At 49.4% G+C, this 17,010-nt stretch overlaps 1 protein-coding gene across 6 annotated transcripts in view; it reads right to left on the reverse strand.

The window, feature by feature from the left end:
- The window catches only part of ZC3H18 (zinc finger CCCH-type containing 18), a 67,762-nt gene that overhangs the window by 5,378 nt on the left and 45,374 nt on the right, over window positions 1–17,010 (reverse strand). For 4 of the 6 annotated variants that reach the window (XM_050922599.1, XM_050922597.1, XM_050922594.1 and 1 more), the window contains 5 exons: window positions 14,718–14,819; window positions 10,682–10,825; window positions 9,208–9,360; window positions 3,043–3,203; window positions 1,506–1,705 (listed from right to left, as the gene is read on the reverse strand). In XM_050922599.1, the coding sequence (XP_050778556.1) occupies window positions 1,506–1,705; window positions 3,043–3,203; window positions 9,208–9,360; window positions 10,682–10,825; window positions 14,718–14,819 (760 nt within the window). The remainder of the gene's footprint in view (window positions 1–1,505; window positions 1,706–3,042; window positions 3,204–9,207; window positions 9,361–10,681; window positions 10,826–14,717; window positions 14,820–17,010) is intronic. The other 2 variants (XM_050922598.1, XM_050922596.1) reach the window with 2 other exon arrangements.

Genomic DNA, 17,010 nt, shown 5'->3' on the forward strand with positions numbered 1-17,010 from the left:
GTAGAGAGGAAACTGAGGTAGCTGGGCGCTTTTCCTTTGTTGTGGGCATCGCAAGGCTCCCACGCCAGCAACACATATTGCCCAGCACTTTAGGAGGTTTTCTTGAAGCAGGCTGGCAAACTGCCTCCCCGAGTACTTGAATAGCAAAGTGAGCCCTTGGAGTCACGTGCCATTACACTGAAAGGGAACAGACTGCATTTCTGCTAATGGGGCATTTTACACCGAACCGCAGGAAGAAAAGAGCTGCATTTTGTCCAGTGCTTTTTGGCTTGGCTTAGGATGATGACACAAGTATTAACAAGATCTACAGGGCCATGTTTTTCTCTAGGACACACCTCAACACAAGAGACGGGGGGGAGTCTACCACCACATGATGTGATGCTGCAGGGTCTGTATAACATTTAGTAAGTTATTTATTGTGTCTCCTTCACCAGAGAGGACCCTAGCTTGCTTAACGAGCTAGCTGTCAGAATCCCATCACACACAGCACTCCTCACTGTAGTTGAGGAAGGAGAAGTGGGGGGAACGTTGCAAGCAGAATTCAGGATAGTAGAAAATGACTACTCCTATTGAAATTATGCCAGGTCACTTGGGCTACCTCCCTCCTCCAGCATGAAGCACCATGAGGATGAAGCACCACATGTGGTTGGGATCTTAACCATGCTTCTCAGCCAAAGGACAGCTACGTCTAAGAGCACATTTTTTCCAAACGGCATGCTGGGGTATCAGGCCCAGCACTAACTACAAGGGAGTCACCCCTAATGAGCCACCAACTCCACCTTCTGCAGCCCTCAGGACAGTGCTTTGGGGTCTCCACATTCATGCACTGACCCATTTTAATCCCTCTCAGTGATCACTTTTAGAGCCAGCCAGGCTAAAGAGAGCTCATTCACAAAGCAGGTTCAGCACCCTTACGCAACAAGAGTGAACCCCACAGAGATCAAAGAATCACAGATTATTAGGGTTGGAAGGGACCTCAGAAGATCATCTAGTCCAACCCCCTGCTCAAAGCAGGACCAATCCCCAAATCCCTAAATGGCCCCCTCAAAGATTGAACTCACAGCCCTGGGTTTAGCTTGGCTGCAGGTTGGCAAGGCTCAGAGAGAGGCAGGAGAAGCTGCAGTGAAAGGCACCATATGCAACCCTGCCTAGATCAGGAGATCTCACACTGAGATCTCAGGCCACGGTGCTATATGGCCACAGGCCTAAAGAATGTGGCTCAGGGAAAGCGGGCAACAGCCCTTCATGGGGTAGGAGGAATGTGCCCCAGGGAAGCTTCCAACACAGCCAGAAGTCAAGACATCGTGTACGCTGCCCAACAGGTTCTGTCATTTGCCCGCTTTCCATAATCAGGAGAACTTCAGAAGCAATTGCAGACATACTCAGCAGAGCTCTCCTCAGCAGGAGGGCAGAAAACGCTCCTCCACAGGCCAGAGAGCCAGCAATGGCCCCGTTCCTCCCCCAGCTCTGAAAAGCCCTCCGAGAGCAGTCACCCCACCTCTCACCTTATTCAACAGGGTCAGTTTGATCTCCTTGTGGGCACTGAATCCCCCCTGCTGAGGCTGGGGCAGTGGGGGCTGCTGGGGTGGGAGAAGCTGCTGCGATTTACTCGCTTGTGTGGGTTTTGTTGATTTCAGGGGCTGGGCAGGCACCTCCCGTTTCCGTTTCTCCTCTTTAACACTGTCTTCTTTTTTCGATTTTCCTGCTGAAACCAGAACCCCAGTGTCAGTGATGTGCAATAAATCCTGCCCTGCCTTTTAAAAAACGGCTCAAGGATGGAAGGTGCTGCAGGGACCCTTGCTGGCTAGCAAAGCCGACGGTACCCAGATTAAAACCGGTAGAAAGCCAGAATTCCCCTGGGGAGAAGAGTTAACATATTAGCAGACAAGGAATGAGAAGCTCTTGCATCAGACCGTGATGGAGTCTCGAATGAGCAGAGGAAATAACAGCCCCCCAGGAAGAGAGAGCTGTACTGGCTCGTCATCTCAGGAGGGTGGGAGTGAAAACAGGATGGGCAATGGCAGGATGAAGGGGGAGCATGCAGCAAAGCACACACAAGGTTCGTGAGGACCCTTCTCGGACAGGCAGCCGAGCAGACATGACAACGGTACAGAAATGATGCATAAGTCTTCCCGCTCAAGCTCGTCACCTCTGCCTTCTCAACACTCATCCAGGGTGAAGCCTTTGCACTCTCCCAGTCTATATCAAACCATAGTTGCTCCCCATACTCTTATCTACGTCTGTGTAATGCAAGGGCAGGCAAACTTTTTGGCTTGAGGGCCACATCAGGTTTCGTAAATTGTATGGAGTACTGGTTAGGGGAAGGGGCCGTGGCCTCGCCCCCACCTCCTATCTGCCACCCACCTAACCCTCTCTATTCCCTGATGGCCCCTCTGGGACCCCTGCCCCATCCACACACTCCCACTCCCTGTCCCCTGACTGCCCCCGGACCCTTGCTGCCCCATCCAACCCCTCCTCTCATTCGAGGGACCCCCAGGATCCCTGCCCCATCCAACCACCCCTTCTCCCTGTCCCCTGACTGCCCGCAGAACCCATGCCCCTGATTGCAGCCTGCGTCCCCATCCAACCCCCTCTCCTTCCTGACTGCCCCCCCGACCCCTGCCCCATTCAACCCCGTTTCCCCCTGACCACCATCTACACTCCTGCCCCCGACCACCACCCCGAACTCTCCTGCCCTTTATCCAACCTCCCCTGCTCCCTGCCCCCTTACCGCGCTGCCTGGAGCACTGGTGGCTGGCGGCGCTGGAGCCAGGCCATGCCGCCGCCGCCACGAAGCCCCGGGTCAGGCTGGGCTCTGCAGCTCACAGCCCCACTGCCCAGAGCACTGCGCCAGCGGCAGAGCGAGTGAGCTGAGGCTTCGGAGGAGGGGGGACAGCACGGGAGGGGCCAGGGGCGAGCCTCCTGGGCCAGGAGCTCGGGGGCCGTCATTTGCCCACCCCTTGGGTTTCACGCTGTTTGCCATATCACCAAGTGAGCTCTCTGCAGATCTCGCCCCACCCCGTTCCCTCATTCTTAGGATACCTCTACCTTTCTTCTGCTGGGCTGGGGTCAGGGATCGGGAACTGGCTGACGACACTGGACTGGCCAGGTCAGCGTACATGTCTTCTGAGTCCGCGCTGCGTATGGAACTGCTACTGGAGGAGGCACTAGAGACAGAGGAGACGCTGCTCACGCTCAGGGACCTGGAAAACAGACACACACACACACACTTACAACCTCTGGCAGCAGAGAACATCACGAGGCTGTCTAGAATTCACACAAGCACCTTCTCTCTGACTCCCATACTGCACCGGAGGAGCCGTCCGTCACAAGGGCTGCAAAGGGGAGTGGTACTCATGATAAGACAAGAAGGTTGTCTGTATCTCCTGAGACAGGGATGACATTACCTCCTCAAACATGTTGTCAGATGCAAGAGGACAAAAAACTTCAATGTAATATTATACTCAGAGACACTTCTACAGCTTATTCCTCCACAGATATCAAAGAAAGAACTAGGGTGAGCCCTCAGCTACACGTTTCAGTGATACAATTCACGTCAAGAGTTTCTCCATATCATTCACGCTGCCTGATGTAAAAGTTGCTTGATACTTATTTACCAAGGAAGCTTTAAAAGACAGGGATTCTCCAAGCCATGGGTTCAAAAGCCACATGCCAGAGGACATCAAGTTCCCTTTTTGAAGCACCACAAGACCACAGAGATGGAAAGAACAGCATAGGGAAGGTGGGGTATTGCAGAGGGGAAGATGGCCCACAAGATGGATGCTGTGTGATTGTGACGAACTGGGAAAGTTCTTAATGTTTTCTCTGAATACTGTGTTGGTGCCTCAGTGTCCCCATGGCAGTTCTTAAGTATCTGGCAGAGCAAAGGGCCAGTGCACCTAAATGCCTGACCCTCTGTCTCCTAGCAACTGATGGCCTGGGCCCCTCCTCTGCAAAGGTGCCAGCTGAAGGTGTTGGAGACAAAGGGATCAGGTGACCTCCTGGCCCGGGAAAGGGGCTGAGGAGAGAGGAGGGGCTGGGAGGGGTTGTGGGTCTGGAGCTGTCTAGGGTCAAGGGTGGAGGGCAGACCTGGGGGTCTGGCTCCCTGCCCCCCCAGAATGGACCCAGCCGAGGGGTCTGGTTCGCTGTATCTACAAGCTCTGTTTTAGACCCTGTTCCTGTCATCGAATAAACCTCTGTTTTACTGGCTGGCTGAGAGTCACATCTGACTGCAAAGTGGGGGTGCAGGACCCAATGGCTTCCCCAGGACCCCGCTGGGGTGGACTCGCTGTGGGAAGCGCACGGAGGGGCAGAGGATGCTGAATGCTCCAAGGAGAGACCCAGGAGGTGAAGCCGTGTGAGCTTCTTGCCCTGAACAAGTCTGCTCCAAGGGAGAGGAGGCTCCCCAAAGTCCTGACTGGCTTGGTGGGGAGCAGTTCCAGAGCATCGCCCGGGGACTCCGTGACAACTGGTGGCAGCGGCGGGACGTACTGCACCCCGTGAATGGCGCTGCTTGCAGTAAGTGACTGGGGAGCAGTAAAACAAAGGAGGGATAATGAGGACCAGGCATGCTGAAGGCTCAGAGAGGGACGGTTTCAGGGGGCAGTTAACCTCTGGCAGTGTGTGACCAGCAAGAAGGACTGTTGGAGTAACAGGGTCCCCCTGAGGACTGCAGCCAGCAGTCTCAGGGGCGGAGGAGCTTGCCGCTCGACCCTGGGAGAGAGAAGGATTTTTGCAGTAGCTGGGTTCCCCGGGGGATTGCAGGAGCAGTCCCGGGGCGGAGGCGTCTGCAGCTCGACCCTGGCAAAGAGGTGGTGATCACGGGAAGGGCTGGCACACCAGGGGTTCTTCCTGGAAACCATGGGGGAGCCAAGAGCACACAGGCCTGTGAGTCCAGAGCCACTTGGGAACGGTGAAGTGATGGCCTATCACCATCTCCTTGAGAAGGACATTGTGATCCTGTGCACAAAGAGAGGGTTACGCATGGGGAAATTCACCAAGGCACAGTTAATCGTGCAGTTGGAGGAAAAGCACCGCTCTGAGGAGCAGATTCCTGGCCCAGATGGGGCTACAAGAGGATCTGAGAGCAGCTGGAGCATCAGCCAGGCATCCCCGGGAGTCTGGTCCCCAATCAGATGAGGGTCTTCACGATTGGGTTCCCCATCAGGAGATTGGAGACGGATGGGATGGGAGCAGAGCCCGAGAGAGCGAGAGGACCGTGAGAGAGAGCAAGAGCCCGAGGAAAAGCTGCATGAGAAGCAGCAGCAGCGTGGACTGGTGATGGTGGATCAGAGAGACATAGGGGGCTGCCCAGGGGTTAGTGGGGAAACAAGCCTGCGGGGGCGAGACCCTGGGACAGAGAGAGCTGTGGTGGTGCAGCCCCAGATGCTGAGGGACTGTGGGACCTGGGTGAAGTTCCCTGGGGTGAAGCCCCTCGCCCTGCCTATGGCCCAGATCCCTGTGCAGACCCAGGAGGGACTGGGCTGGCTGGTGGTTGGGGTTCTCCAGGATATCGGCTGGGAGGCCCTGTTGGGGGGTGACTGTCTCCCCATGGGACAGGATCCAGGCCCCGCTCCTGTAACGGCTGAGGGTTTGAATTCAAATCCAGGGAACCAATTGGCTAGGATGGAAATGGTCAGTGAAAATGCAAATGACCTGGCTGGCAGGGGGGAGGGGCTGCTGGGCTCAGGATACCTGCCTACCTGTAACCAGCCCCCTGGGGCTGAGTGGGAGGGAGAGAGGCTCCCCGCCCCCCTGCACACTGGAGACGGGGCTCAGGCTGGCTCTGATGCTGTGACCAGAGCAGAGAGCTCGCAGCCTGACCCCACTGGGACAGCAAGGGCAGCGCTGAGCACGGGGGGAGCTGAGACCCCAGCTGAGTGCAGGGACACCCAGGCAGGGCAGGTCAGCTGCCAAACAGGTTTGCCTGGTCCAGACGTGCTGCTGGGAAGTGATTACACAGCAGGGAGGGAGCTACCAGGGACAGGGCTCAGGGGGGCTGCGACCCCAGGCCCAGCCAGCGAGAGGGAGCAGGTCCCACTCCCTGCCCCAGCCGCTGAATCCCAGACCGAGCTGCAGAGGGATCCCTCCTTGAAGAAGCTGCGGGAACTTGCTGGCCACAGCGCTGCAAACCCCCTTGGGGAAGGCTGCAGGGACAGAGTCATGCAGGAGAAGGGATTCCTGTTCCGGGAATGGGCTCCCCAAGGAGAAGTAGAACTGGGGGGAATCGGGAGGCAGCTGGTGGTGCCCCAGGAATCCACAGGGTTCTTCCCATTTGAGCTGCTGGATGGGAGGAGAGTGAGGGGACACCTGGACCCGGAAAGGAATGATGGAGAGGAGAAGGGGGAAGACCCCCTGGGGGATCTCTTCCCTGAGGTGGGAGCCAATCTCCCCATCAAGTGTTCCCCGTTCAGAGTCACTGGGAAAGCAGCCCAGAACCTGGAGAGAGAGGTCAGGGACATGCTGGCTTTAGATGAGATCCAGCCGTTTTACAGCCCATGGGCCTCACCCGTGGGGCTGATCCCCAAGGGAGACAGGATGATCTGGTTTTATGGGGGCTATCAGAAGCTTAAAGTCATCACAGTGTCCGATGCCGACCCCATGCCTAGGCCTGGGGAGATTCTAGACAAGCAGAGGGAGATGGAGAACTTGGCCCTGGCAGACACTGATAACATGTGCATCTTTAGCCAGACCTGGGAGGAACAAGTGTCCCAGGTGAAGAGGGGGCTGGGCTGCCTCAAGGAGGGTGTGAGACTGGACTGTCCTGGTGTAACTCACACCAAGGAATGGGAGAGATGCTGGGGCATCCATGGGAACGTTGGTGGGTTCGAACTTCCCCAGGTCACTGGCTGGAGTGACCTCGCTCAGTTCGGTCTCGAAGGAGGGAGAGATGTGACGAACTGGGAAAGTTCTTAATGTTTTCTCTGAGTACTGTGTTGGTGCCTCAGTGTCCCCATGGCAGTTCTTAAGTATCTGGCAGAGCAAAGGGCCAGTGCACCTAAATGCCTGACACTCTGTCTCCTAGCAACTGATGGCCTGGGCCCCTCCTCTGCAAAGGTGCCAGCTGAAGGTGTTGGAGACAAAGGGATCAGGTGACCTCCTGGCCCGGGAAAGGGGCTGAGGAGAGAGGAGGGGCTGGGAGGGGTTGTGAGTCTGGAGCTGTCTAGGGTCAAGGGTGGAGGGCAGACCTGGGGGTCTGGCTCCCTGCCCCCCCAGAATGGACCCAGCCGAGGGGTCTGGTTCGCTGTATCTACAAGCTCTGTTTTAGACCCTGTTCCTGTCATCGAATAAACCTCTGTTTTACTGGCTGGCTGAGAGTCACATCTGACTGCAAAGTGGGGGTGCAGGACCCAATGGCTTCCCCAGGACCCCGCTGGGGTGGACTCGCTGTGGGAAGCGCACGGAGGGGCAGAGGATGCTGAATGCTCCAAGGAGAGACCCAGGAGGTGAAGCCGTGTGAGCTTCTTGCCCTGAACAAGTCTGCTCCAAGGGAGAGGAGGCTCCCCAAAGTCCTGACTGGCTTGGTGGGGAGCAGTTCCAGAGCATCGCCTGGGGACTCCGTGACAGTGATGACATGTTCTGCACAATTAAAATGCTGGAGAACTACGACTGTATTTTTTTGATGCAGACTTTGTACTTTGCACTGGACCAGATAAAGATAAGATAGATCAAAGGTTTGGGGTCAGGGACTATCACAAGGAAATTCAGGGGAGGGCACACCACTTTAAAACAAATCACAAGCTCACAACTCAACAGTACCATGACAGAAGTGAGTTGTTAGAGGAGGCAGTGATGACCTGGTAACCCAGGGATAGAATTTCATCTCCAAAGGAGGGTGTGGCTACAGAATTGTGTCAGCAGTCTGTTTTCATTCAGTACATTATTTCCTATGCTCAAAAAGTGCTTTGGTCCCGGAATATCAGTGGGCAGAGTGCTCTGACTGTGTCATGCACACGAAGTTTTCACACTGCTGGGTAAAGCAGCATGGTAGTAAATATTAAGCCAGCTCTGTTTCTGTTTCAGCAGGAATACCAGCACTTACTGTCCATCTCTGCCCTCACCCCCTAGCTGTGCTGTCTACAGTAAGCATCACGAGGCAGGGATCTTACTTGCAAATACCTGTGAAGCAGCAGGCTCACCATTTGGTGCTGTGCAAGTAACAACTGAAAAAGTAGACATCTGAAATTCTAAACAAACTTTACAGTGGATTGAGTTAAAAAGAGAGCACCTGAGAGGCAGACTCAACCCTAGCCTCTCATATCAGCTTCTGAGGGCCTAATGAATCAGACAAGCATTTAATAAAAATGCTTAAATTCCTGGGGGGGGGGGGGAATGTAGCTATTCAACCTTGTGGCTCTGCAGTGTACAGAGGTGTGAAATGGCTCTGATTTGAATCACATTCTGTTCCATTCTATAAAGGTTTATATACCACACTCATCATACTACCCAAGGGCTTAAGAACTTTATATAGAAAAACATGGTGCAGCTGCTTACAGAGCTGCAGAAAGACACTTGTGTATGAACAGGCTTCACAAGTTAATCTAAATATGCTTTTGAAGGGGACTCATTTCACTGGGCTTTTTAGGGAGCTAACGGACACAGCACACCCATTCGCTTCAAAGAACGGAATGGGGTCTTGGGGTGAAATGTGTAATAGGAACCATTCTTGCAACCTTATTTGCCATTAAGAGTGCTAAGCACCACCACTAGACAGATCTATTAGATGCTTTCTGCTCAAGCAGTGCTGACATGCCAGGCATCAGCCCTAAAGAGATCCAACAGTGAGATGTAGAGAAAAGTTTAGAAGAGCAGCACTGTGTAATACGAATGTCTATTTCCTTAGAAAAATAAACACCCTGGAAATTTGATTTACAACAGCAAAGGTAAATGTTCAATTAAGATTTGAAAACAGGGAGAGAAGAGGCTTCAGCCCCAAGTTAGAGTGAAAATGGATAATCCAGGGCACACTGACGATAATTTCATTATTTCCTAGAATAAGCAACATGGCAGCTGTTAACATTGCTTTCATTTATCAAAATTTAAGACTCATTTATATACTCCGAGCAAATGAATCTTTCCTTGCACTGCATGCACCTGCTTGTAAGGTGCTTGCCTGCAATGTAAACTCTCAAATGTGTCAAGTACGACACTTGCACATAGTCTGAGTCTGTTAACCTTGATGATAAAGTGTGAAACATAGTGCTTTACCTGGATTTTCTGGACCCAGATGGGGAGGGGGAAACTGAGGCAGACGTCGATCGGGAATGAGATCTGGAGAGAGACCGAGACAAGGACCTAGATCGGGAACTGGAGCCGCTGTAACTGCTGGCACTGCCACTGATGCTGCCACTTATAGTCCGCCTGCAACACAGATCAAAAGAAACCATTCTCATCTGATTCTACTCAGCAATAGAGGAGGGTTGCTTCTTGTGCATTTGACCAATGGTGAGAAAGAGGCTTCCAATGCAGTGATTTACAAACACTGACTGACACTAGATCATACAGCAGAGAATTCTGTCTTGTCAATCAAACAGATTTCCCTGTCCTGGCCACACAGCCTCACTTCTCAAAAGCAGATATTTCGTGACAGATTGAATGATGCTGGTTAGAGCTGGACACAGAACAGCACCTCTGTCCTGTCCTATTGCATCAGTAGCAAATATTTCCTAAAAACAAAGGTGTAACGTGCACAAGATTGTGGGGCTGCCTTGTAGCATGAACTATAGAAATATCAAACTCATCTCTTGTTACTTAAAGTTTGGGGTGATGAGCTAACTGGAACCGATCTTCTAAATTATCACATCAGGGACAGTTTATTTCCTTTTCCTTCTGCGCACACTGACACCCATAACAGTCACGTAGGGGATCACACAGTGTCTAAGGACTCCTAAGAGTAACCTGTTCCAATAAAAGAACCGTAACCCACTTTTCTGAGGGGAGAGGAATCCTAGCAACCAATCTTCACGTTTAGAGACAGAAGTAACTCAAACTTTCCAGTACTGTTCTCTAGTCACTATTAAGGAACAAGGGGAACGGCTCCATTCAAAGCTAAGAATTGACCTAGGAAGCTTGTCACTGAAAGGAAAATAGAATTAGGGCACAGGACTTTACTTGTATTGATTTAAAACACCAGGATCTAGGAAAACTATTGTTTGCCCTCAAAGGGCACATCAGTTTAGTGAGGGCTGAGGGAAGTTCCAAATTTTTGAAATCACGTTTTCTTCTGGGTTGGCGCAGTAGAAATCATCTCTTAAATCTATTAAAGAATCTGGTGCAGGCCAGTACCCAACTCTGCAGCCCTGAGTCCTTCCCTCCCTTTACTTCATTATGGAGCATGACCCTCTGGATTCAATGTAGCTCTGAGGTTCCTTTGCTTCCTCAATGGCTGGACTAACCAATCAGCTGCTCTACGATGTGTTTTCCCTGTAATATGAGAGTTTCCTGTTCGTGCGATTCAAGGATTCCACCTGCTGTTCTCATTCAACAGGTCTCTAGACAGATCAGCCTGGGTTTTTTATTGCACGCAAGTAATACATTCGCCTCCTTTTCCGATTCCCCTGCTATCCCAGGGAACAGATTTCTCCTTTAAGTCAGAGTGAGTTCTTGGTTAATTCCTCAATTAGCAATTACCCCACTCTCCATTTGTACGCATGATCAAATCCCTCTGCTCAGGTTCTCCTACCTCCTGGGTGGAGTCCTCGTTTGACGTTCCTTCCTTCTCGCCTCTCTATTATCCCCTGGTTTGGCTGTCTCTGGTGCAGCTGTTGCAACTTTAGTCAATGGTGGTGGGACTGGAAGGGCAGCTACTTTCTTCACAGACTTCTCACTGCAAAGTGAAAATGGAGTTTTGATACTCTCGCGTATGATCAAACACCACGGGCATGTAACACGGGGATTTTCAGAAGCAACATATTTCCCACTACTGAACCATTATACAATTCCTGTTACCATGGCCTTTTGGAAAAGTCTACGTAAACCATATTTCACAGAAATATACTGACACTACAAAGCCCCTTAATGAGGGCACTTTATTGCATTCTAATATGAAAGATTTTTTTTAAAGAGATCAGCTATTATATAAACAGTCAGTGTTATGGTGACAACCCACTCCAGCAGTTTACAGTACCACAAGTTCCCCTTGGAATTAGTATGATACGCAGGTATCCGAAACAAACATCTCCTTACAAGTTTTGGGTCAGACTTTAAAGTTAGACACACACAACTAACTTGTGTGCAAATAACTGATTCATTTACCTGTAGTGGACATTTGCATGCTAAGGTTGGTGCAAATGTATGCATCCATTTGTGCACGCCTCATTTTGAAACTCTGACCCTAGACTTTTAGTCTTGCATTTTACAGCGTGCAGTGGTATATTATCACAAAAATAGTATACTTGTCCATTGCCTTTAAGCTTTTATACTGAACATACCAAACAGGAAAAGGGTCATTTCAGCACATTTCCAGCATTATTCTTCAGGCCCATGATGAGCCAATCATTTACATAATAGTTGGCTTTTGTACACCATTCACTCCGATAGTGATGTCACACCCATTATTAACCAGGGGTGGAGCTGGCTGGCTGCAAAGGCTGTTAGTTTCTCCCTTTTGTTACCTATTTCATATTCTTATTTTATGACACGCAGAACACAGATATTAAATATGTGCCATGTTCCACAGGGAAAGGAAAATGTGAAATTTTAGGCAGCTGGAGGGTTGCTATGCTGTTCAGCAGTAGATGCAATATTACCAGAAGAATACATATAAAGGCATCACTCCACATGGGACCCAATCCATAGAAGGCACGTCATGGGCTCAGGAAAGTGAGTAAATGCTGAATCAGAAATGGGCTGAAGTAGTCATGTGCCCTGCTGGAGCATTCAGCCTGACCTCCAAGTTGTAACTTTTGGAAAAATTTCTCTGTCATCTTTAAAAACAATGACCTCAGTATACAGCAGAGAAACATTCCCCAGGATAACCACGTGTACTATGTTAGTGTGACAGAAGTGTGTGAAATGTGAAATATGAAATATAGGCCTATTAAAAAGAGCACGAGGGGTGACATAAGCTACTAAACAAATGTTTGAGTTTACATAGCTATTGTGCTTGTGTTAATTCATGCTAAACATTGCAAAACAGACACACCTTAACTGTATACAGCTATACTTCCTCTCGCTAGTTTAATGATATGTGTAATACATACTAGCTTTAGTCACATGCTTTGTATCACAGACATCCTTCTACAAGAGTGTCATTCAGATTTCATATCTGTACACACCCAATTTACAAATCAGTGTGTGTGTGTACATATGTACCATTTACATACACCCATACACATAGCTTGTGTATGGGTACGTCTACACTACGAGATTATTCCGATTTTACATAAACCGGTTTTGTAAAACAGATTGTATAAAGTCGAGCGCACGTGGCCACCCTAAGCACATTAATTTGGCGGTGTGCGTCCATGGTCCGAGGCTAGCGTCGATTTCTGGTGCGTTGCACTGTGGGTAGCTATTCTGTAGCTATCCCATAGTTCCCGCAGTCTCCCCCGCCCCTTGGAATTCTGGGTTGAGATCCCAGTGCCTGATGGGGCAAAAATTATTGTCATGGGTGGTTCTGGGTAAATGTTGTCACTCAATCCTTCCTCCGGGAAAACAACGGCAGACAATCATTTCGCGCCCTTTTTCCCTGGATTGCCCTGGCAGATGCCATAGCATGGCAACCATGGAGCCTGTTTTGCCTTTTGTCACTGTCAACGTATGTGTACTGGATTGCGCTGACAGAGGCGATACTACAGCGCTACACAGCAGCATTCATTTGCCTTTGCATGATAGCAGAGATGGTTATCAGTCGTTCTGTACCATCTGCTGTGCCATTGTAAATTGGCAATGAGATGACGGTTATCTGTCGTTCTGTACCGTCTGCTGCTGTCATGGGTGCCCCTGGCTGAGGTCGCCCGGGGGCGCAAAGACAAAAATGGGAATGACTCCCAGAGTCAATCCCTCCTTTTTATCTAAAAATAGTCAGTCCTGCCTAGAATATGGGGCAAGTGTACTAGAGAACCAGTGTACCAGAGAACCAGAGAGCACAGCCGCTCCGTGTCAGATCCTGCAGAAAACATGAGCTGCATGCCATTCACAGGGGGCGCCCCTGCAACAACCCTACCCCTTTCTTCCCTCCTCCCTCAACCTTCCTGGGCTACCGTTGCAGTGTCCCCCCATTTGTGTGATGAAGTTATAAAGAATGCAGGAATAAGAAACACTGACTTGTTAGTGAGATAAAATGAGGGGGAGGCAGCCTCCAGCTGCTATGATAGTTCAGGCAGGACATTAAGTGGTGTGGGGGAGAGGAGCCCAGCATCCCGCTGCTATGATAGTCCAGGCAGTACAGAATCTTTTCTTTACACATTACAGGGAGGGGGCTGATTAAAGCTCAGCCCCCAGTTGCTATGATGAGGACGGTTACCAGCCGTTCTGTACCATCTACTGGGAATGACCGGGAATCATTCCTATTTTTACCCAGGTGCCCCCGGCCGGCCTCACCTGAGGCCAGCCAGGAGCACTCACGGGCTCATGACGAGGACAGCTATCAGTCCTATTGCACTGTACCGTCTGCCACCGGGGAGAGGAGGAGAGAGGATGCTACTGTTTACTGCTGCAGCACCGTGTCTACCAGTAGCATGCAGTATACATAAGGGGACATATAAAAAAGTCAAGAAACGATTTTTTCCCCTTTTCTATCAAGGAGGGGGAGGGGTAAATTGACGAGATAGACCCTGAACCACCCGCACAATGTGTTTGACCCTACAGGCATTGGGAGCTCAGCCAAGAATGCAAATGATTTTCAGGGACTGTGGGATAGCTGGAGTCCTCGGTACCCCCTCCCTCCCTCCATGAGCGTCCATTTGATTCTTTGGCTTTCCATTACGCATGTCACGCAGCACTGTGCTGTGGACTCCGTATCATAGCCTGGAGATTTTTTTCAAATGCTTTGGCATTTTGTCTTCTGTAACGGAGCTCTGATAGAACAGATTTGTCTCCCCATACAGCGGTCAGATCCAGTATCTCCCGTACAGTCCATGCTGGAGCTCTTTTTGGATTTGGGACTGTATCGCCACCCGTGCTGATCAGAGCTCCACGCTGGGCAAACAGGAAATGAAATTCAAAAGTTCGTGGGGCTTTTCCTGTCTATCTGGCCACTGCATCCGAGTTCAGATTGCTGTCCAGAGCGGTCACAGTGGAGCACTGTGGGATACCGCCCGGAGGCCAATACCGTCGATATAGGGCCACACTAACCCTAATCTGATATGATAATACCAATTTTAGCGCTACTCCTCTTGTTGGGGAGGAGTACAGAAACCGATTTAAAGAGCCCTTTATATCGATATAAAGGGCTTCGTTGTGTGAACGGGTACAGCGTTAAATCGGTTTAAACGCGTAGTGTAGACCAGGCCTACATGAACTATTCATACAATTGAGGGACGGCCATTTTTGCAACCCTACCCCTATGAGATAATTAAGAGAACACAATTAATCAAAAACTTAAACACAAGTGTCAATCAATATAAATAACATTCTGCATTTACAGTTTTCAGTAGGGTGGCTGATTTCAGAACCAAAGACCAGAATCATATCCCGGGATCCTTTAAGGGCCACGGTGAAAGTACAGTTCTAGGGCTTTCCCACACCATCTCTTCCAAGTAGACAAGAAGTCTTACCCTTTTCCAGCAGGTGGTGCAGGCTCCCCTTTAGCTTTCACAAGCGCTTTGTGTGGAGATGGTGTTGGGGAGGGAGAAGGGGAAGATGAGAAGGATCGCGACCTGGACAGTTTAAAAAAAAAAAAAAAAGATTAGCTCTGGGAGGAAGAGAAGGGGTACATCATTCAACTCAGACCGTGGGATTGCAGAAAGATTCTCTCACTTGTGGTCTCCAGGCCTTTCAGGTGTGTGGAGTACCCTCTTCTTATTTGTACCTTCTCCTTCCCTGGGTTAGGTGGCTATACTGCACTGGCTACTTCTAGTGGGACTAAACTTGTTCTCCTAGTGTCATACCTGCCCTCCGCTCTAGATGCCAGTATGGGGGATAGGAATTCTGAGGGAAAACTGGATGTTAGCCAGAAAGTGACTAGCTCTAAGCTATTCCATATTACTGTTTGGGTCTGAGCCCTCTGTACTCCATTACAGACTTCAGGTCCACAGGCAGGTACACCAAATGGGTTTTTATTAAGAGAGAAACTAGAGACTAGATCATGCTTGCAAGTGTGAATTCTATTTCAAATCCTACGTATTCCTGCTCTGGTCCAGACACTCCAAATGCGATCTAGTCACTTAGATAGGAGCAAACAAATGGGATGGACCAAGCACTTGCAATTTCCTGACATGTTGGGGGAACAATCAAGCAGAGTATATCAGAGTCAAGAGAGCCAAGTGCAGAAGTTATTTCCTGGACTGGCACTGACACAGTCAAGTGACTTGCCAGTACCATGGGATGCTATAACTGACAACGATATGAGTCGCCTTACTACCAGGATTGAAAGTCTCTTGCAGCCTAACACTTTCCAGGGCCAGAAGACTAGTTTGTTTACACAACTTTTCCTTCAGATACCAAATGATCTTGGGAATATAGCTGGGAGTTTCACCATTTCCTCGCACAGTAGCAGCAGCCACGTTAAACGTGTCAGACTGATTGGTACAGTACAGGATGGCAGTGTTCTGCAACAAACAGGGCGAAGCACAGGGGAGGAAAAAGTGAAAAGTTAATTCCCCTTTCCTCTCGCTCTCTCTAAGTGCTTGTGTCTATAAAGCAATTCCTTAACTGGGTGAAGAAGCTGGCTCAAATAACACACTTGTATTTTCAGTTCAATCCATTCGGAGGTTACATACGATTTCAACCCTAAAGAGGTGCTCAGGATGGGAGCAATTCCTCCTACTATTTTCATTCCTGAGTTGGGGAACTATCCTCACCCTCACCCAGTTTAGGCAGTTGGCAAACTAATAAATATGCCAGCATCCTAACAGCACTAAGGCACAGAAGTGTCATTTCCAAATATCGAAACATCTTTAAGACAAATACGCACAGGCTGGTTCCTGTCAAAGACATTAATTCCTCTTCTTTAAAGGGAAATTCCAGTGCAGGATGAAAGAGTAATAAATACATAAAATAATAATAATACCACCTAGCTCTGATATAGCACTTTTTATCAGTAGATCTCAATGCATTTCACAATCTTTAATGTATTCCTCCTCCTAACACCCCTGTAAAGAGCTAATCACTGAAAAACTCAGGGGCCTGATTTTCGAAGCCAGGCATATGCCACTGCACAATTACCACAACTGGACCGGAAAACTAGACATTTGCATGCACAAATGTACTGACATAACTGGCCAGCTAATTTCACAAATAGCTAATCACAGATGCAACCCCAGAAACTGTGTGTGCACATAATGGGTGTACAGTTGCAAACCCACAGTGCAGAAGAGGCAGACTTTTAAACAGCAAATAAAAAAACCAGTACCCTTATATGATGCAGAGTAGGGCTAAATCACCTTCTCTATTTAAAAACAGTGTGAGTGTGTGTGTGTGTGGGGGGAGGGGAAACAGATTTTTAAAATGTTTTTTTATCACTCTATCATTTAAAAAGTTGGTTAAATTTAAACAGTAACTAAACCAACTAACATTAAAAAGTTATAGAATCTAGTTAACAACTTTACAAGACTTTCATTTCCAGGTCTTTTAAACAGTGAAAATCATTCTTTCAGACCTATTGTGTATGAACGGGAGGTACAGAAAGTATCAGTGGGAAAGAAGCAATAAACAACAGCATCCACAGAGAGAACACCAGGCCCATCCACTGAATGGAGCTATTTGGTGAGAAAATTTTAAACACTCTTTTGAAACAGAGGCAGCACATGGTCCGTAATTATTCCAGTATTTTAGTTCCCAGTAATTATCTTTATATGCTAATCTTGCTATTTAAGATCATCATTGGTTTGACTATTTTTGTTTCAGATA

Source organism: Gopherus flavomarginatus, chromosome 14 (assembly GCF_025201925.1).
Source record: "Gopherus flavomarginatus isolate rGopFla2 chromosome 14, rGopFla2.mat.asm, whole genome shotgun sequence".
NCBI classification, from domain to species: domain Eukaryota; kingdom Metazoa; phylum Chordata; order Testudines; family Testudinidae; genus Gopherus; species Gopherus flavomarginatus.